At 46.0% G+C, this 22,032-nt stretch overlaps 1 protein-coding gene across 1 annotated transcript; it reads right to left on the reverse strand.

The window, feature by feature from the left end:
• Positions 1 to 522: 522 nt before the first annotated feature.
• LOC149329779 (uncharacterized) lies at positions 523 to 20,622 on the reverse strand. The gene is made up of 5 exons (XM_089559295.1): positions 20,312 to 20,622; positions 10,497 to 10,674; positions 6,314 to 7,555; positions 3,136 to 3,447; positions 523 to 657 (listed from the first exon to the last, which is right to left on the reverse strand). Exons 1-5 carry the CDS (start codon positions 20,620 to 20,622, stop codon positions 523 to 525), a joined length of 2,178 nt encoding a protein of 725 aa, XP_089415421.1.
• Positions 20,623 to 22,032: the final 1,410 nt, after the last annotated feature.

Consider the following 22,032-nt stretch of genomic DNA (forward strand, 5'->3'; position numbering starts at 1 on the left):
TTAGTTTGCATTCGCGTTAAATATTTTTTGGACAGTGAAAGCTTATGCCCATGACAGGAGAATAAGTCGAGCCTATGACGTATTACAACCGCATCCCACAAGGCATTCTTCGTCGCCGAATAACCAAGTTTGAAAGGGTATGGGAATTTCCGAGTGAACTGAACGTCCAAATGAAGAATGCAAGGCACTCGGCAGTTCAGTGCATGAAATTTTCCATGAAAAAAATAGGCAGAGCAAAGGTGTCAGTGTCTACAATATTCTCGTGCTCGTCAATAAGGCGCATAAGTGTGGTGCGTCAATATGAAACGAATATTTAGGGATGAGACCCCTTTCGGGAAATTGTTCTTCAGTAGTACAACGATGGTTCATGAAATCCACAGAGCACTCTCTCCACGCATTGTTTCAGCTTCATGGATTAGAGGAATGCTGAACTCAAAAATCTAGCTAATGCAGGATGTGAACGTAAGCTTCAACCTGTTGTTCTGGGGTGCCTGCACGGTGGTGTATGACGTAGTGGAAGTACTATGGCATAGGAGCGCTGGTCGTAGTGACTCCTGTGAGCCAAGTGAAGTTGTTCACCAGCCGATGATGTGGTTGGCACTGGAAGGCGACCCTGAAGTCTTCAACGGACGCCAAGCCGAAGTTGCAGATGGCCCTCTGCAGAAGAGTGATAAGAGTTTTTGGCATAACGATGTAAATTTGTGAAACAAGGAGATTGATAAGCTATCTAAGATGTTCAAAGACAACCACAAAAACAACATCCATGGATGATGGTGCTCGGCACCCAACCTATCCTTTAAAGCTGACATTGTTAATGTAAATTGGAAAAGGCTCGGCTTCATGCAGTATATCAAATGTATATGTGTACCGTTCTTCTGATTACACTGCAACAACCATCAGATGGTCACTAGACCTAATGTACTCTTTTCAAAAGCGGGAAGCGTAGAAATCCTGGAACTGAATGGCATTTTTCTCTCTAACATGGTCTCTTCTGGCCACATTTCTTAATTATTCCACGCGATCACACTACAAATCCCGTGGTTCGTAGTCTTTCGATTATAAAATGAGATTGTACAATGGGAAGTCAGGCAGGTGCTTTTGTGGGGCAGATCTAACATAGCTCTTGCGTGGCATAAAATACCACGTTAACGACAAGGCGTCATAAGGAGGAATGGGCCAAAGAAGGGTACTCCTCATATTTTTTGTACCCTCACTGCCTGCGCCCAGATTCCGGTCAGCGTGTACTTCGGTCCCCAGTGCCGCGGGGCACCCACCCAGTTCCAGTGAGCACAAGCTTTCTTTTCGTCTGATTGACAGGTTTTCTGTTTTGAAATAATTAGAAAATGCGTCTCTGACGTAAGCTCTACTGGACCGAAATACCTTGTGCTATGGCATTCTATCGTGAAAGCTGCCCTTGCGCCGATGGAGTGCAAATCAACACGACCAACAGCATCCGGGCCTTTACCACGACATGATGTTGCACTAACTAATCCACGCCCAAACTGCCGAATCAAAGTGCATATGCTCTTTCCTCACAGTCTCCTTGGGCATGTGTTATTCCCCTCTTCCGAGGAGACCGTACGTCAGTAGAACTGGGTTCGCTGCCTGCCTACAAGTCATCTCCTCGCAATACAAATAAGAAAACTGATATATTGCAACAAGGCACTCGGAAATCACAATTTTCAAGAAGTTTGGGTTTCTATATGTCCTGCACTAAGGATCGGTACAGTAAAATTATAGCATCGTCACTCTCGTTCCAATCCCTCGTCCCAGAAGACAAAGTGTTTCACCGCTTTAATTAAAACAAAAAAGTGAGTGGCCGCTGTAGTAAGCACACTTGAACTTTCGTTGAGTAGCCAGTACGGTAGCATCCTTGATGTCATGTGAGGTGCCCTATTTTTCCATAAGACTGAGATTTCTGTTTAAGGTTAGTGAATTTTAATATGCTAATATATCAGACTCTACATTGAGGCCAGGAGCCACATTACCAGATTCATTAAGCCTCCAGACAATGCACTGTGGATTGTGGACCGACAAAGCTCTGAAAACTAAAGCTAGCGTTAGGGCTCGAGGCTGCCTCAGGAGAGCATATACACTTCAATGGCGGTAACACGCGCTGAAAAGAACTCAGTCTTTTTTATTTCCTTTCCTGCACTTCACCTCAGATAATGCATTATCTTTTCACTGACACCAGAGCACAAGGCCTGCCGTCACGGCCCACTTCTTTATGCTCTTTTCCTTTAAGAGGTTGCAGAGCTACAAAAATAAATGGTTGCAGATGATTCAAGCAACAGTCGACCCCAAATAACTATCAAGGGTTTGACTAAGCAGTGCCCTTCGTTTGTGACAGCGCTGTTCTTTGATAGGAAGGTCAATAGCAAAGGGGCACGACCTGTAGGAAGAGAGCGCTCTTTCAACAGGATATAAATGGGCGAAAGGCGGAGGGAAAAGCTCGTTCTACGGGAATTGCCCACACGACCACCACAGAGAAGTGGGCAATAGTAAAAGCGCTGTGGCCGCTCGGTAATTCGGTAATCTTGCGGCTTAACACGCAAAAAATGTAGCTGCTTTCGTTCATCTTTCCTAGATACTGAGTTGTTATTAATGCGAAAAGATTGTATGGCACATCGGCAATGAATCAAACCGTCGGCATCGACCAGCAGCAGTGGTCTCATAAATTATATGTGGTGTAACCATGGCATCAAAGAAGACTTAAATTTCTCTCGAAGGCACGGGGAACGTAACCCAGGACTTAGAGCCTGCGAAGTTAGCATCTTTCCCATCGGCCCTTAAATGCGCAGCTCTTTCGGCGGAAAAACATAAACTTACTGTATGCGTTGCCTTACTAGTGCATATTGATGAGAAGTTGAGTCATTTAAATGAAAGAAATAGATAAAAATAAAATTGAAAGGAAATAGAACCAACAATAATTTCGCTTTCAAAGCACTTAAGTAGTCTTAGATGCCCACCAATATTTTGAGCTGCGTTCTTGCTTTGTTGTTTCGGCACGCCTCGGTTACTGATAACACACCTGCGGTATTTTCTCGACACCAGTGCCCTCGTCAGTCACGACTGATTATTGCATTGAAGAGGATCGAAGAGTGAGTCCTGGGAATCAGCATACCCCTCACTAACCTCTAATGGAAACGTGCTCTTGGTAGAACCGCAGTGAGTGAAGCAGCCGACCAGAAAGAACAGCTGGTCCTCGGGTATGCCGCGGAAAGGGCGCTCCGTTGATGTCGGCCATGCCTCGGTCCTTGAGGCGCTGGCTTGCTTGGCCGCGGGCCGGCGCAGGATGTTACTGGCGACAAGTGCTCCCCAGCTGGCGAGCCTCAGCTCTCGAGCCTGGTCCGGCAGGAAGCCGCTGGCATTGGCCATCTTCCTGAATCCCTCCAGGTCGGTTACAAGCGGCTCAAGATCATGTAAGACCGAGCTCAAGGGATCGAACTGCGAGCACAGTTAGGAATCGCCACCGCTCGACATTAGTCCGAAATATAAATAAACATAGAAGAAAGGGTTTACTCTAAACGGGGTAGTGCTCTAAATTTAGTCACAGCTGAAAGCGCCACCTTGTGTAGAATGTAAATAATAATGAGGCTACGTTGCGGTCGCAGGTATATAAACATACGTTTTAGCTGTCATACACTGGTTAACACAAAATTTCGGATATTTAGCGATGTTCGGAAAGTGTGGGATTCAGTGTGACATTCTCTAAAGTATATCTGAGATATCCCACGAGGCCTCTCAGCTACGTCTGCTTTCACGGTAAGCGGACGTCCTATTCATATGTGGAGCATTATACAAGAACCCCGTTCGACCCACGCTCTTAGCCGAAGCGACCACGGGCGAGTGAAGCCCACTAGGCCCAGACTGCGTGATCTTGCTGTGACACCACCACCCTCACCGACGCTGCGGTAAACGATATAAAAATGCCCCTGATCGTCTCTTTGACGTCAGAGGACACAGTGAAACATAATAAAAAAAATTGGCGGGGCAAGAATGCTCTCCTATAATAGTCAAGCATGCAACCGTAATTATTTGTGGTGCAGCTCATGGACGCGCACTACTTCAAAGTAGCTTATGTATCAGGGGCTTGAAACTAACTTGGTTCGTGCAGTAAGGTCTGTCTAGAATTAGTGATCTGAAATCCGAGAAGGTGAGAACTGATCGATTTAGGGGCATTCTCTTGAATAAAGTTCTTCTATCGGTGATGAATATTGCAGGAAGAATGTATAAATCTAATGCGTCAAGTAGATATATTTGTTCCTCTCTTTTATGCTTGCTGTCCTAAACGAGAGAAGTTTACATTCGCGGCTAAAAAACTTGGTGCAGTTTATTGCCAAACGACCCATTAAATAATTGTTTCCTCGGTTCTTCCAAATCAGCAAGAGGTATTGCTGGTTCAGACGTTCAACTGGAAGTATGAACAACATGAACAGAGAGCAATATATATCTTTACACCGGAATAAAGAGCTGCAATGAGTAAACTATCCACATACAAAAAGAGCAAGCACCTTAACGTTATTAATGCACATCTGTTAAACTGCTTTTGGGCCATAGTATCTGACGCCTGTTAAACAGCTATAATCCGCTATGTTTTCACTGGTCCTTGAGAAGAAAGCGCCGCTTGAATTAAAAAACAGGTCTTTTTTGCGTTGAAAATTCAAAATAGCGAATCTCAGCCCCGTTATACAAAATCAAGCATTCATTTTAGCGTTGTTCCTTGTCGATACTTTTGAGTCCGAGCCAGAGTAGGTTGTTTTCATGGTAACATTATCCTTAATGTTAAGGCCTGGTTTTAGAGCGCAGCTCTTTGGCGTCCGTTCCTGGGTTTCGCGTCGTCGTCGGCGTTGTCGTCGGCCTCGTAACCAGCCCCGCCCCCCTTTCATCCCCCCAGCGCTAGCAGCGACCGACTGATACCGCTGGATGCCGCTGACGCCGCTAGAGAGTCAAGATAACGTGACTGCATAGAACACCGTCGCCGCCATGCAGAAAGAGGAGGAAAGGGTCCCCCCCCCCCCTGTTCTTGTGTGGCGGATAGGGTGCTCTTCAGTTGCCGACGCGCCGGTTATTTCACGTAGGCCCCGGCACGTCGACGAATACGTGACCACCTTCCCACGGCTAGACGTGGTTCTTAGCGCTGCGGAAGCGAGGGTATCATATTGTTTGTGTCGGCATCGGCGGCTTTGTCCCTGAAACCAACTCCGCAGCTGGGGTTGACTCACTATCGAAAAGGTGAAACAGCTTATTTGCTGCGCTCAAATTTCGCATTAGGAAGTAACGTAATCGTCGGTAATTTTTAGTCATATATTATCATACAAGCATTTTTGTCCAAAAATTAGTAGCAGCCATCCAAGAAAGGAAGTACTCAAGATAGGTACGCTTATCTCATGCGCAGGAAACGTGCTAATTTTTAAATGCCGTTTCCCTGACCTCAATAACAGCAACCTGCTTAACTAGTGGCAAATGTCCAAGGAGAACATATTGAGGCGCGGCTATCCCCATCGAGTACAATCTTCTAGTGGCAGGCGTTATACAAAGAAAGCGGATGTTTTAGGTTAGAGAAAATACAGTACAGTTACTACGAGGGTCCGTTCCGCAGACAGTTTTTCCTTGTAAAGTGCGGTAAAAGCAGCTGTTATTATTTCGAAAGCAATCATGCGATCGCAAACACCGAGAAAAAATGTTGTTATTTTTTGATCATTTGATCTTTGGGTTTGGTGTTGTTGCCTAGCAAGAGCGACGCCACGTTAAGTCAATAAAGAAATCACATCAATATTCACCAAATAGAGTCCAATTCTCGGCGGCGCGCACAGATCATCGTCAAGGACCACTACGCTATCGCCACAGTCCAGCACACCTTGTGGTAAACTGCAGCGCACACTCACGCTGTGCTTTGAACTCCGTCGTCTTCATCAACTTCCATCTGCGGCGCGAACAGATCACATCAGCTTAAACTCGATCAGAGCTTAACCGCAGTCTAGTATTGTCGCCCGATGTGCCGACGACCCAGCAAAGCAAAATACGAGCGAGTCAAGCTCAACACAGCCTTTCTCACTTTACGCCCGGATCTGAGAGGCTGGGTTAGTGAAAATATGGCCATCACAAGTCTTACTAGGTAGGGACGTACTAATATAAATGAGTGGCATAAAAGTTATTGCCTTTTAATCCAAACTCCTAAAGAACAATGGCTCGTTTTGATGCGCATAAAATATCAACATAACCCTAGCCATAGACGAGTTATCTATTGAGAAACGTTCATGGGTTTAAACTATAACAAATATCGAGTTATTCTTTATGAAAAAGTACTCACCGAGAAACTCTGGCCGTAGAAGAGAACAAAGCGTGCAAGAATGGTCAGTTGGCTGGAGATGACGGTGCCAAGGACGGCCGCGTGGACAGCTAGGGGATGGCGTTCTTGGAACAGCGGGGGTGTAGCGAGGAAGTTCGGGACAATCACCTCTCGAGCCACGAGGATTCGGTACTCTCGAAGACGGGAAACGCCCGCCGCATGGAGCATTGCCGGCCCCGGCTTTCCCATGACCCTCTTCAGGACGTAAGCGCTATTTCTGAGGGCGCTAAGGAACGCGTCGAAGAAACCTGCGCTGGTGTCAATATGCACGCTGGCATAGACCCTGTTAAGCATGCTCCACGTACTGGTCATATTGAGGTCATTGGCGGACACGCGGCTGAGTACGGGGTACAAGAGGTGTTTGAAGGTGGTGCCATAAACGCGGTGCAGATCGATGAACGAAAGCCGCGATAGCCGCAACATTCTCCACGTGTTCTCTCTGCCGCCTTTGACGTCTTGCTGGATCTTCCATTTGGCTAGCGGCATTATCAACTCAAGCGCCTCCATGCACCTGTCGTAGAGGTGACTTTGCTCAGTGTTCTCCCAGCCCATGTCTTTGAGCATGCTCGTCGTAAGATAGCGAGAGACATACGGCGAGAGAACCCAAACCATATACGCACCCAGAAAAAGCTTGAATCCCTCAGTAAAGTTGGCGTTGCTAAGGAGCGCCGTGTCTAGCTCACGGAACAAACTAGGTTGCATGTTGACGATTGCGTCTTCAGGCCAGAACTGCGAGTCGTCCAGCAGGTGAGCATTTATGGCTTGGCGTAGTTCGGGGTCACTAAGTTTCTGGAAGGCGGGCAGTGATGTATAAGGGTCCCATAGAAGGTGAATCAACCGGGATATTCTCCAGTGTGCTGCCGTCACCTCCTCGATCATGGTTGAGTACGACTGCCCGGTGCCCCCGACTATTTCTGCGCATCGCCGCAAGTGATCCCGGTGTCTACCTCGCGCTATGAGCAGCTCGAATGTCCGGATCCACTCATTGACGCGTGGGTCGAGGGCAGTGTAGATGGTGCTATCATACGGGCGCAACGGATGGGGTCCGATGTAAAAGTTCCAAAACATGGGTAGGCCAAAATGGAGTGAAGACTTGACCAAAACGTGCAGTAGCGCAGCCCGTGTAGCGGTTTCCTTCTTAGGCCAGGAAAGCCCAAGCTCCAGGAGCATCGTGCGCAGAGTCCACTTATTTTTGCGACCCCTCTGCGATGCGAAAAATGATGTGGAACAGGTCTAAGCGTCATGTTCTGATGAACAAAAAACGAAAGTGAAACGCTATCTGTGAACGTTTGAATTCACCAATTGATTGCGTATAATGAAACGCCTAACCCCGTAACATGTCTATGACGGTGAAACTCTAGAGGCCCGTGTACTGTGCTATGATAGTGCATCTCAAAGAACCCCAATCGTCGATGTTTCTGCAGCCCTTCAGTACGGCGTCCCTCATAGCCTTAGCCACTTTGGGATGTTAAACCCCCATAAAGCAAACAAACCAAACCATTAAATGTTTAACGGCTTGCGAAGTGATAGCTAGAAGAGGCCTTATTTCAAACTGAAGGTGCATTTAGCCAGCAAGCTTGAATATAGAGTAGAAGCTCAATATTTTTTTCCCACAGGGATTATTCTACAATAATTTTTATCCTTTTCTACAAAGGAAATCTTTCCAATGCAGGATCGAACATTTGCTAAGAACAATGATCTTCTTTATCGATCCGAATAGATGCTTCACGTAGCCTTCTTCGTAATTTAAATGTTAAAGTACAGGCTTTATGAACTTGAAGTCAACAACAACATACATCAGATGACTAAGCCCAAGCATGACCAATGACAAAAAGGCAAAGTTTTTCCATGCTTAAACAGAGTACCTGTCTGCAGAAGAACATCTTTAGGGCAATTTCGTATTCAAACCAGAAGTAAATGCGAAATCTATTTCTCCCAATGGGAGTGTTCTTCCTCACATGTTCTCGTGCTGCCTTTGTACCTGTTTTATATAGGCGATAATGTTCTCAATACATGAAACGATTTAGTGACGCGGTTTTCTGCACACATCCACGGCGTATCTACGGATTCAGTGCTCTACGTGTAGTTTAAGTGACCGCCTCTGTGTGTTCTCAAGGTGTTAGCAAGTGAATTCAATTGCAGGGGAATACAATTAGCGCCGATTTTCGACTATTCCTAAACAGCGGTCTTCCTAATGTTCGATGATGCCGTGTCGCTTGTTGGGCATGCAAAACAAAATTCAAAACAGTGCATACATCACATACAATTGCAGACAAAGCAGCACATACAATTCTATCTATCTCAAGCAATTTTGCTATTAGTACAATCCTGTCAGGTTCTGAAGCACTAAAAGTCAATATTACACACTGCATGATTGCTTGCCAGCATATCAACTCTCAAATAATAATAATGCATGACACTAAAGCTTCAGTACGCCACCCATAGATAAGTTGAAGAAACAATTTGCAATAAAACATTACTTGGAGTAAAAAGTCAACTAGGAATGTGTGTTTGCTGTTTTGGTGCTGTTCTTTTCTTCTCTATGCATCACAGTGACGCTTTCCGGTCGATAGTATGCATTTTTGTTTCTCATTGTTGAACGCTCAACCTCAACTCGATCGCCTGACTCCACCCACCGCTGTCGGGTACATGTGAACAGAGCTATGGAAGTAATTAATGTGTCAAGAAAAAGTTTCATGTTCTGGCTATCATGGCGAATTACCGGCAGTGCCATCGGTGCCACGCAAGTAAAAGTAAATTTCCACTTGTGTTCTTGTGTGCTGGGCTTCTTATCTAAATTGGATGACCTTTTAATGTGTGTAGCGATTTCTTCTTTAAGCGCAACTCCGAATACTGGCATCTCCGTGTTTAGTGTTGGTAAATAAACTGCTCATGCTGACCGAAAGGATGAAAAGATTTTAAGTAACTCTCGGCCATGCAAGATCACGACATTAAATCAGCAAGAAAAGTCAGTAACCCGTTCATCGAAAATATTATCAGCTGAAAACAAGAAAGAAACGCGTTAATTTAGGAAAATAGACACTCAAGAAGACCTTCACATTTTTGAATTATTAAGACCGAAAAGTTAAAACACTAGCGAAGCGTACATTAAAACTGAGCAGACTTATTGGTGACGTCTTCTTAACCGACCATCAGACTAATTGCTCATGCGAAAGAACGTACTGCAATTTATGCATGTTGCTTCCTCTCAGAAGTATTCGAACCCATAATTCGCAATGATACCAGAGATATACAGCTAATACTGGATGACAGCTAATACTGGATGTGTTATATCAATACCCAATAGGATTGAAACTTTCTGTGGTGCAGCCAGTCCCCCGTTGGTGGTATTTATTTTGCATGCGTTTTCTTTCGGGTTGCCCCTTTGGTGCTTGAACTGGCTACGGTTATGTGGGGCGTTAATTGCCTGCAACGTGACTCTCCTGCGACAGCGTCTCAAAAACCAATGATGTGAGCGAGCAATGGATGGCAGGAGGGAGGAAAGGTCGCCATTGATGAAGTGCCTCAGCGCTAATTAAGGTGCGTGGTGTGCTGCCTTCCGCGTCTTGTTCGAATTATGGGCCGGAACCGCTTATTTTGCAGAGTGTGTACGGCCTGAGCGTAGAGCTTGAGCCTCTACTTTCAAGCAAGCGCCCCGTGCTGCACTGCAAAAGCTTTACAGTCGGTCCGCCCAATCTAATACGTGCTTTTTCCTTGCTTTCTCAGCAAACAAAAACGACAATAGCGACAAGAAGGCGCCATGCTTTTCATCAGCATTGAAATGATTGTGCCATAGCCTGCTTGGGCTGCTTCTGGAAGTGATGTTACCGAGCCATGGTTAGCTCCGATGAAGTCATGACCCTCTCAAGCCTGTTGTGAACGGATGGTCGATTTTTGCCTTGTACCTTGCACAAAGCAGGTGTAGTCAACCCTGGGGCTTCGAGAACTCCACATGTTAGTGTTTTAGGCAAGGCCTCTAGAACGTAGTTTAGCCTAACTAAGGCCAGGCCCAGGCCTGGTTTGGAGAAGCCGGACCGGCCTAGGGCGGGTAACAGAACAGGCTTCAGGGAGCGTACAGTGCTCTAGTATGGAGCAATGTCGGGGACTCTGTACCAAAGAAATATTTGTGGATTACTCATCTCACCTGGCTGAGGCATTTCAGTAGCAGCGACGAGGCCTTGTCTCGAGCCCTGACAGAGTGCTTGGAGACCGGCCGCATCAGGAGACGCTTGAAGGCCATCTTCTCGAAAGCGTGCTTGTACTTGTCCAGCGGTGACTTGTAACGGCGCTTCAGGCTTGCATCCCAGCCTCGGCAGACATGCCTGCAACGCAGTGGCCGTACATGGCAAATGCCTTTTCCTCACGATTCCTGAAAACGTCTAGGAAGTCCCTCAGTGCCAAGAATCGCATGGAAAGGCAAGACTGGTAAATAGAAAGCGCTCCACTGCTGTGGTGGGAGAACACGATCAGTCTTGAGGCAGCGTGGTGAAATACACCTAGAACGTAACGTGTGACGTTCAACAAAAAGTGCTGCTGCATTTTGAGCTTTGTTATTTAGTTTTAATTTCATAGCGATCAACAGGACGTGAAAAAGTGAACTACCATTCACAGGAACGGTCCTCTGGCCATTGCAAGTACGCTAGTCATACTGCCATTTAAGCACCCGCCCAGGCCTTGACACAGTGAGCTTGCTCTGCGCATTCCTAGAAATAACACTACACAATTCCTTCCTGGAGGTGGATGCAAAGTCGGTGCAGTTCGTTAAACATGTCAAACGCGTCGGCTTGGTAAATCATCAGTCGACGTCAGGGCGTCGTGTGCGAGATGCGCGTCAGTTGTTGCGCGCCGCAACATGAGGGCAGCGAAATGACCTTACGGAGGACAGCGTTCGTCTCTATAATTGCGCTATGTGTCCCTTTAACCAATGAAGCCCAGCTTTCTTTAACGGTCCGGTGGCGCAAGGAGCCGGTATCATGAGCGTGTTTCTAACCCTACCAGATCTACGTAAACACTGACAGCTTGGGGGGCCCGGTGCGACCGATACTAGAGGAGCAAATTAAGCAAAAATGAACCTGAACGTTAGAAAATACAGCCCCGGCTACTTAACATTTTCAAAACCCTAGAGCGTACCTGAGTACTCTTTGCGATCCGTGAAGACGTGCGCGCATACTACAGAATGCGGTGCAAGATGCATTTCCCTTGAACAAAGCGCGTTTCGAAGCACGTGCTCATGCGGGGCCAAGCCTTAATGCTTTTTCGGGGTGAGTTGTCTTTGAATTCTTATTATACGGGGAGGCATTCTCCAAGTTATTTAACTTGAAGAGGGAAGCCCGGTATGGGCTGAATTCCTTTGAAACAACAGTTTGCCAGCTGTACCCTTTCTATGTTTGCGAATATATGCATTTTCTTTATTATTTAGCGGTAATGACAGAAAACAAAAATATATGGGCACGCCCTAAAACAAATATCTCTCGCGTTCAGCTTGGTCCCATCGACTCCCCAGTCCGTGAAACTTTCTCAGAGTAGTCGAAAAAAAATTCATGAAATGTTTTTAACTAAGTGCAGTAGGTAAGCAGAAGTGCCCTCTGTAGGAACCTGCCGGTACGAGGGTCGTTAGCAGAAGGTTAGGTGGCCTTCTGCACTCGTGCGCCGTTGCGGTAAGATGCAAGACGAGCTATTTGTACTTCCGAGACCTATCGCGCTTTATTTTTCGGCAGCACTATTTAAGGAAGTATATACACCAAATTATTGCTTGCATGTTTTCTTCTGTAAAATTGTGCTCGACATTAGTATGCATGAATAACCCTGAGGTATTCGCAGATGCTGGTCCTCTGAAGAATGATCTTAAGACCGTTAAATAATTTATAACCGAATTCTTCTCGATGCCATGCCATTTTCGGTAACGTCAGCGAAAAGACGGCTATGGCGAATAGCTTGTGTCAGTTGACCTTAGGCATAACTGCCGGTGCATCCTTCATTGTGACTCCACATCTTGAAGTAGGCTTTCTCAAGTGTTGTTGTGATTTCAAACGACGCATCAGCGACTATTTTAGCGCGGTGGCTCTACGATATGCAAAATTCGGTATCCCTGTTGGTGCAATCCTTGTCCTTGAATGAGCTTGGCCACTGAGCATAGCAACAGCGTCACTTGGTCAAACTACGCATAAAAGGGGGGGGGGGGGGGGGGGGGAAGCGGTGACCGTGGCCAACATAGTGGCTGACCTTTTACCTTGTCTGTTAGTTAGTTAGTTATATGGGGTTTTTTGGCACATAAGCAACTATGGCTATCATGCGCCAAACACAAGGTTAGATGATGTTATGTTAAGTGTATAGAAGTTACATTATATTAAATTTAAAACATTGGCTTTCTTTAGAAACTTACAAACAAGCGAAAACTTGACGAGTGTTTGCTCGCCTAAAAGTAATGCGGGATGAAATGGAATGTGTTCATTGTAAAATACCGTAAAAATTTTCTTTCGAAGTTCTTCGAGATGCGAACAAGAGATTAAAATGTGATTCACTGTGAGCTCCTCACCACACATTTCACACTCAGGTTTGTCTTTTTTTCTTAAAAAGAAGTTATGGGTGATGTGTGTGTGGCCTATGCGTAAACGACATAAAATTACTTCGATAAAACGTTCTTTATGACGGCATGATTTCCATTCTTTTAAAATAGGCTTTACAGTATGCAGCTTGTTGTTTCTTTCATTTTCCCAAGAAGCTTGCCATTTGGCTCTTAGTTTGCTATGCACTAACTTCATGTAATCCCTCGGAGGCAAACCCACATGTTTCACCTCCGTGGCTCTGGCTTGTGCAGCACACGTGTCGGCTCTCTCATTATCCCTAATGCCAACGTAACTGGGAACCCAGCAGAATTTTATAACATGTTTTCGTGTTGTGACCTTTACTATATTGTGTATGATGCTTCCAATCAGTGGCTATGTGGCATTTTTGGAGTTTAATGCTGTAAGGACGCTCAGTGAATCTGTATAAATGATGCTCTTTTTGATGTTTTCATTTGTTATTTTCTGTACCGCAACACTAATAGCATAACACTCCGCGGTGAAAACTGTAGCACATGAGGGCAGTCGTACTGCATTTTCATTTTTTCCTTGTATTACTGCGCTTCCTACATGAGCATGAGTTTTTGACCCGTCAGTATAAAATGCAGTGTAATTTCTGTATTTTTCTTGTAGTGCTAGATATTCTTGTATTATATGGTCGTGTGGCGTACAGGTTTTACTGAAGCGTGTTAGTGTGACGTCACACACTGTGGGGAGAGTGTACCACGGTGGTAGCGCTTCGTGTCTTGGGGCAATATTTTTGATTTCATTTAGTATGTTCAGGGTTTGACTTTTTTTTCGAAGCGCAACAGCAACGGCTTAATTGCATGGGGCTTGTTGTTGAAGAGCATTCGGGATGGGCATTTCGTGACAATTGGGTAACAGAGATGTTTGGGCTGTGAAAGGATTTTGAGGATGTATGTACAAGTTAGTGCAGTTCTTCGATCTTTTAAGGAAGGTTCATTCGTTTCCACATACAGACTTGCTATTGGTGAAGTTCTGTAAGCACCTGAAGACAACCTTAAACCAAGATTGTGGATAGGATCCAGTCGTTTTATGTAGGATGGTCTTGCTGAGCCATATACGATGGACCCATAGTCTAACTTAGAGCGAACCAGAGAACGGTATATATGTAACAGGCATGCCCTATCAGACCCCCAGCGTTTTCTTGACAGTAGTTTCAGTACATTGAGGGCCTGGGAAGCTTTTTTCTTTAGGCTGTTTATATGTGGCAAGAAACTGAGCTTTTTATCGAAAGTTACCCCTAGAAATTTATGCTCTTGTTTGACAGGTAATGGGGTCTGGTTTAGATATAGTGTGGGGTCGGCCTGTAGGCCTCGTCTCAAAGAGAATAGAACCGCTACTGTTTTCTGAGGAGAAAATCTAAATCCGTTTCTATCTGCCCAGGTGGCCAGTTTATTTAGTGTTATTTGTATCTGTCGCTCACAGGTAGGTATGCTGGAAGACGTGCATGCTATTTGGAGGTCATCTATGTAAACTGAGTACATTATGGATTTTGGGATTACTTTTCCTATGGAGTTCATTTTGATGATGAATAAGGTCGTGCTGAGGATGCACCCCTGGGGTACGCCAGTTTCTTGTATAAAAGTGTTGGAGAAGGTTGCGCCTAGGCGGACTCGGAACGTGCGGTTGGTTAGGAAGGCGTTCAAACAGCTCAGCATCCTGCCGCGGATACCTAGGTCCGCTAGGTCACGGAGGATACCGAACCTCCACGTGGTATCGTAAGCCTTCTCCAGATCGAAGAAGACCCCGATACAGTGTTGCTTGTGGATGAACGCTTCCCGGACTGTGTTCTCAAAGCGAACAAGGTGATCGGTTGTGGAACATGTCTTTTTAAAACCGCACTGGTGTATATCTAAAAGTTGCCGGGACTGAAGTATGAAGGTTAGTCGGATGTTTAGAATGCTTTCGAATGATTTTGCTATACAGCTAGTGAGTGCTATTGGCGTGTAACTGGTGGGACTAGTTGGTGGTTTGCCAGGTTTTAGAAAGGGTACTATGATTGCTTCTCTCCATGCTTGGGGGATTTCTCCACTCATCCATATTTTATTGAAAAATTTTAGGAGAGCCTCTATGGCAGTCTCAGAGAGGTGAGCAAGCATGGCATAATGTATATTGTCTGGGCCTGGTGCTGTCTTTTTACCGGATGTTAGTACTGTGTTTAGTTCCTGCATTGTAATAAGCTGATTGTAGTCTTCATGTATGCATGTTCTGAAGGGAAGTTTTTGCTTTTCTACTATTGTTTTGTGCTTTTGAAAGGAGTGTGTGTAGTTGGCTGAGCTTGATACTGTAGCAAAATGCTCACCCAATATGTTGGCCTGCTCTTCTAATGTTGTTTGAGTACCGGGTGTTGTTAGCATTGGAAATGTGAAAGGAGTAAAATTTCCAGTGAATTTCCGCACCTGCTCCCACATTTTTTTGGATGTTATTGAGCTGTTTATCGAGGATATGTACTGTTGCCATGATGCCCTTTCTGCGGTGCGTCTGATGTATCGTGCTTTTGCTCTTGCTTTTTTAAAGTTTATGAGATTGTCATGTGTTGGATATCTCCGAAAAATGCCCCAGGCTTTGTTTTGTTTCTTTTTTGCATCTTTACATTCTTTTGTGTGCCAGTATTTGTGATATTGTTTTACTATTCCAGAGGATTGAGGAATAGCTAAATGTGCGGCAGCTAAGATACAATTCGTGAATTTTTCATTTATCTCATTGATGTCAACATTTTCTAAAATTTTCTCTAATGTAGCTTGTGCTGTAAAAAGTTGCCAGTCAGCTAAATTTAGCTTCCAACACCGTGGTTTTGTGGGAATAACTGTTAGCGAGGATGAAAGACTTATTACGACAGGGAGATGATCACTTCCATATGGATTGTCTAAAACACTCCAGTTAAAATCGTTAAAAACAGACGGTGAACTAAAAGACAAATCTAAAACACTCATTTTCCCCGTGGTTGGGGAGCAGTATGTAGGCTTATTAGAGTTGAGTAAACAGACGTCATTGCATAAAATAAAATCCTCTACGAGATGGCCTCTAGCGTCAGTTTTTTCACTTCCCCAAAAATGTGAATGTGCATTAAAATCTCCAACTACCAGGTATGGCTCTGGTAGCTGCTCTAAAAGATCCTCTAAGTCATGTAGTGTTAAATTAAAGTGCGGATCGATATATAGTGAGCACACTGTGATGGTTTTATGGGCAACCAGAGTGGCTGCGACAGGTTCAAGTCTTGTTTTTAGTTTAAGCTCTCGAGCCGGGACGCCGTTTTTAACTATGATGGCTACGCCTCCCGATAGTCGGCTCGCCTGTTCCCGATCGCGGCGGAAAACAGTGTAATTCTTTAGAAAGTTATTTTTTTGGGGACCTATATTTGTTTCTTGTAGACATAAGGCGACAGGAGCATGTGCTCCTAGTATGTCTTTTATGTCACTGTAATTATGTAAAAGTCCTCTACAATTCCATTGTATTATGAAAGCCATCTTATTTTTGTGTTTGTATCGGGTGAAAAACTAGATCAAGTTTTTGATGGCCCCGTGACTCGGGGCCTGTCTTTTTTTGATCGATCCAGAGAGCTCCGCCGACCGTCCGACGTGGACGGCGCGGGGCTGCCCGGGGTCGTGTCCATCGCCTCTGCGGAGGCGCTGGATGACCGTGCAGAAGGCACGTTCACGTTAGAGTTTGACCTCGACCTGTGGGAAGAGGTCTTGAGGCCCGCCGACCCGGGGGTCTGCGCAGCCTGACTTGGAGTTGGCAGAGTAGCGTGAGCTACTCCACCAGACGGCGCGGATGGCCCCGCCCCAGGCTCACTACGGCGAAGTTTTGTTTTGTTGTGAAGGAGAATGAGTTGGTGAGTGCAAAACGCCTTCTCGCTTCTTTAAATGAAATGTTTTCCTTTGTGTTTATGGTGATTATCTCCTTTTCTTTTTTCCAGGACGGACACGCCCCGGAGTATGCTGCATGGTCACCTTCACAGTTTGCGCAGTGCGGGGCTGCGTCACATTGATCAGAATGATCCTTCGAGGCGCATTTCGCGCACGTTTTCCGGCCGCGGCAACTTTTTGAGCCGTGACCGAACCGTTGGCAGTTGAAACATCGGCGAGGGTTGGGAATGTATGGTCTTACGTTAACTTTCAGATAACCTACTTCGACTGTGTCGGGCAGTGTGCTGGTGTTGAACGTCAGGATCATGTGTTTTGTGTCTATTTCCTTATTATCCTTCCCGATCTTGATTCTGTGAACATCTATCACGTCTTGGTCACTCAGACCTTCGAGCATCTCTTTTTCAGTGATGTGGACAAAGTCATTTTCGGATATAACGCCTCGGACGGTGTTCAGAGATCGGTGTGACGTCACGGAGACAGGAATATCCCCAACAGATGCAATGTTTACGAGTTTTGAGTGTTGGACGTTGTCACGCAGTTCGAGCAGTAAGTCACCGCTAGCCATTTAGATACCTTGTAGCCAATGCCCAAGGCTTCTGTCAAACACTTAGACACTAGGAAGGGGGACAGGATTCTAGCTTGTTTATCTTGTACTTCACTATGGATCACATGGTACTTAGGAAAACTGACTTTTCTTTTTTGAAAAAACTCTTCTGCTTCGTTCCGCCCTCTCTTGAGAGAGCGATCTAGTTTGGAAAAAGGGGGAGCCATAAAAATTCTAGTTTTTCGGTCATGGTGCCAGCCACCCACCATGGAGCCCAACAAGGGGACGGGACAGGAACTTGCGAGCAAGTCCTGCCCACGCCAGCTGTACACCTTAACTATAACCTAATATGACTCAACTCAGGGTAGTTGGTCACACACGGTTAACCCTCGCCGCCAGGAAAAAGAGGAAAAAACAAAGAAAAGAGGAGGAGACAGGAGAGTTGTAAGAAAGGGATAGGAACGTGAAAGATAGAGGGGAGGATAGGAAAAGGCGACTGCCGATTTCCCCCGGTCGGGTCAGGCCGGAGGTGCCGTCTACAGGAAGCTGGGGCCAAAGTGGTGTGTTGCCTCCGCCGAGGGGCCTTAAGGGTCCAAACGCTCGGCATCGGCTCAACCACCAGGATCCCCTTTTCCCCGGACACGGCGATGCCACGCACGGCTAAGCGCGGATGCTCGGGTCCGTGGTGACGCATTGTTCACCATCATCCCCTTGCGGGGATGTCCCTGCGGATGCTCGGTTTACCTTGTCTGTTACGAATCCCTTGTTCCAGGTCACATCGAACGTTTGGTCAGGGAAACCCTCAAAATTTGACATTAGCCGACTTGAACCACTAGCAATGTCTATTTATAATTGGCCATGCGCGACACGATGGCCATATCCAAATTTGGCCCGGGTCATTTACAGAAATTTTGGCCGGGCCACTCCGGAAATTTGATATCGGCCCATTTTGAACAAAACAGATGTCCAACCACAACTGAGAGTTCCTGACACTATGGCGATTTCCAAATTTGCGCTAAGTCATTTCCAAATTTGTGCCGGGTCACCCCCGAAATTTGACCTTGCCCAAGTAAGACCAAAATCGGTGTCGAACCATAATTGACCATGCCCGGCACAAAAATGCCGACCTTCAAATTTGGCCTCGGCATTGCCAAAATTTGACTTTCCGGATTTGGGAATGGTTGCGAAGGATATGCTTAACCAAGTTGAAATACTATGGTGTACCATGTCTACCAAAGGTACGCCATGGTGCCCCATGTCCACCATTATGGCGTGCTCTTTGGCCCTCTTCTCTTAACCTTTCGCATTTCACCTTAAATGTGTTTCACCGACGTGGCGCTACAGTCAGGTCACATGACGTGGCGCAACATATGACGTGTATATAAACGCCTCTTTGTGGCGCTTGCCTCATTAGCGGTAGAAAAAGACGAGTCAGGATCATCTGTCTAGCCATTCTAGAGCTGTCGTTCAAACTTTTCGGTATAACCATGGGCAAACCCTGGATAGCTTTTTTATTTTTGTCGCCAGCTACACGCCACAGCCTTCGTTCGGTTGATGAAACCAAACCGAAAAAATCACCACGAATGAATTCATTTACTAATTATTTGGTGTCGTAGTCCAATACCACATGCTGAATCATGTAACTTAATGGCTAATGAATCTTTCGAGAAAAAAAAAAAAACAAGCAACTGAAAATAGCGTTTCTTGTAATTTAACGCCTTCCATTGCAATCCCATATAAAAATTGCCTATAGACAGTCTATAGACTTCTTATAGACACTATTGCCTTCCTATAGTAAAAGTGTATGGCCATAAATCTATAGATTGTCGATAGAGAGTCTATAGCATTGGTACCGCCTATAGAGTGTCCTCTTGAGTTTGTCTATGCAGATTCTATACCTTTATATACAGATGCTTTATGGACAATCTGTAGACTCTCTAAAAAAATTTTCGAAGGGTTCCCAGTGCTCTTTCACATAATCGAAGAGAAAAAATGGCAAAAGAAAGAAATGGAAAGTACGCCGAAAGAAATGTCGCCAAGCGAAACATCCGTGGCATCGGTTGGTTCGTTTGGTTTATTGGGGTTTTAACGTCCCGAAGCAACTCAGGCTATAAGGGACGCCGTAGTGAAGGGCTCCGGAAATTTCGACCACCTGGGGTCCTTTAACGTGCACTGACATCTTGCGAGTCTATCAGTACATTTGCATGGCAGGACAAAGGGTAATTAAAAACTGCTTTCTGTTTTGGCACTAAAGCTCCGACTGCAATATTTTATACTGCCAATTCATGTCCTTAAAAGGAAATAGACATCAAGTGACGCAAGCAATTTTGCACTTAAGTCAAGCATTTTCTGTGGAACTAATTTGACACAAGAGATTTCGATAGAACGTGTCACCACGGTTTCCTAAACAAACCTCAAAACTCCAAAGCTTTTCAATACCTGAACTACACTGTAAAACATGCCCAGGCCACAAAGAGCGCAAAAGGAATAAGCTGGAAAGATGGATGTAGTATAGTTTACAGTCAACAGCGTCCTCATAGTATCAGCTACGTTGTCGGTTTCAGAGGGAACGAAGATAGTGCTAATGCGCCCACGTAGACGTCCGTAACAAGTACGTGGAGGATCGCTAGCTTAACGCACTACCAACAATCTAAAGGTTCAAGCGCGGTGGAGCAGAAAATCAGTGCCGTCCATTTAGAAATGCTATATTTCAAGGTAGTACCTGGCAACGTTGAAGCATAGCTAAATCAAGAAAACATACTCGCTACCTGACCCTTAAAAAGGGATGCTGTTAGCAATCATTTTTCCCGCGCGGACGAGCTGCAATTGACAAAACACACATTCCAAAATGACAAAATATCCACCTCCCTTCGCTCTAGATTCGGGTGGCATGTGTAAAGCCTCGCATCGACAGTAATTAAACGCAAACCATTAATGGCGGTAAATGGACAACGCTCACTGGTAGAAGTCGTCGCACGGGTGCACGCTGGTGTCACGGGAGCGTTCCAGGTCTTCGTCTAGCGAGAAGTGGCGCCTCTTCAAGCCCTCCACTCGCTGCAGCAGCAGGGCTGGCGGCGCTATGAGTGTTGCCGACGTGACGAGAGCGCCGGCCAACACGAAGGCCGAGTAGCGCAGACAGGAGGCGGGACGCGATCTGTCCACGGGAGGCGCAGGAGGACAGGTCCTGACCGCCAACTCCTGCCGGACGGCAGGGCAGCGCCGTCGTGGGGGTGGCCAAGGCATCGGCACGGCGCGCAAGCCTCGCCGCATCGCAGGTTCTGAAGCGAACTTCAAGGTTGTAACCGCACGTTATCTGCGTAGAATTGGCTCAACGTGTGCTGTCCTTTAGGCTTGTACACGCCAGACAAGTGAACCGCCTCTCGTTCAGCTACACCTCGTCTTCTTCGTCCCATGCACTTGCTCTCTCGCGGAGCGTTTCGCGTTTACAAGGGGATGCATATTCAGCATTGACTGGCTGTAAATATTCTCCCTACGCTTTTATAGACTAACGTCTCGCTTGTCTGTCCCAACCTTATCACAATGCTAACATCGTCTTGTATGAACTCCACCTATACACCGCCGCCTGCAATCGCGGTTTAAATGTGGCTCTCGACCACCAGCCCCTATACTGGAATGGCAGTATGCCAGCCGTCACGGTGTTCCATGAGGGGTTTTTCATTCTGTGTCAGCAGGTATTAGGTAGCAGTACGCTACGGGAACTCAGTGAAAGGGGTTAGTGTTCTTGCCCGAAGTTGCCGAATCGTTTCTCAGATAATGTGAGATTTTACACTCTACCACCTGCTCCTACCATCCGTAAACTATTGGTCTCACTGAGCGATTTAATTTCAAAATTGGTGGTATGAGTTTCATGTAATTACATTGGACCGCACTAAGTCAGATAATGTGCTCTAATTAGTTATTTTCGCTGCCGATGGGACCGATTTTCGACTTTCATCTACATGGACGTCAGCCCTCGTCACTGATACCTTTCTTCCGTACCGCTCTGATCTCTCCGACTGTTCCCCAGATTCATGGGCTGCGAAACACTGTGGAAGCTGTCGCCGCGTGGCCGATTGTTCACGTTGGAACACTAATGTCTAAAACAACTCGCAGCGGCAGTGTTTACACAATCAGCCCCTTCAACCAGGCTCTCTTTTTGGCGGTTGGTTCCATCGAGACCTCTTCTCTTGGCCAATAAGCTGCTCTACCAGTACGAAAGCCCTTAAAGCATGACTGAAGATAACTCTCCAGTTAAGTCGTGAGTCGTTGACCTGGTGACACCTTCTGCTGATGTCCGCCACCGCCAGCGTGCAACTTCACGCTCAGCGCATGAAGCTGCACTACGACCAGGCCTCTTCGCCCAACCCTTGAGTAGCAAGAATGATCTCGTTTCCTGCGGGCGGGAAGGGTAGCGGCAGAAATGTGGGGCTAATTGATGACGGTGGGAAGGATGTTCAGAGAGCGTGCCTAAGTATTTTGCGTCAGAGCATTGACTTACCATCATTAATCGGCTGCCATAGAGCCCAATAGTAATCCCCCTGCTGCAGTTCATAAATTTATCGTCATGGGCGTACTAGCAGCCAAGACAGTACGGCAACTGTGCACGCAGTGACAATGGATCACGAAAATAACTATCGCTAAAGATGAATGATGAGAATAAGTGCTGGCTCGAAAACAGCC

The sequence above is a fragment of the Amblyomma mixtum genome, chromosome 9 (assembly GCF_055824585.1).
Source record: "Amblyomma mixtum isolate Tamu chromosome 9, ASM5582458v1, whole genome shotgun sequence".
Taxonomy (NCBI): domain Eukaryota; kingdom Metazoa; phylum Arthropoda; class Arachnida; order Ixodida; family Ixodidae; genus Amblyomma; species Amblyomma mixtum.

Excerpts from the sequence above, each read along its gene's own strand:
- LOC149329779 (XM_089559295.1), bottom strand. The coding sequence starts at position 20,622 with ATGCGGCGAGGCTTGCGCGCCGTGCCGATGCCTTGGCCACCCCCACGA. Across the intron at positions 10,675-20,311 it reads CCGTGCGACGACTTCTACCA|GCATGTCTGCCGAGGCTGGG; the intron begins GTGAGCGTTGTC and ends ACTGCGTTGCAG. Across the intron at positions 658-3,135 it reads AGAGCACGTTTCCATTAGAG|AGGGCCATCTGCAACTTCGG; the intron begins GTTAGTGAGGGG and ends ACTCTTCTGCAG.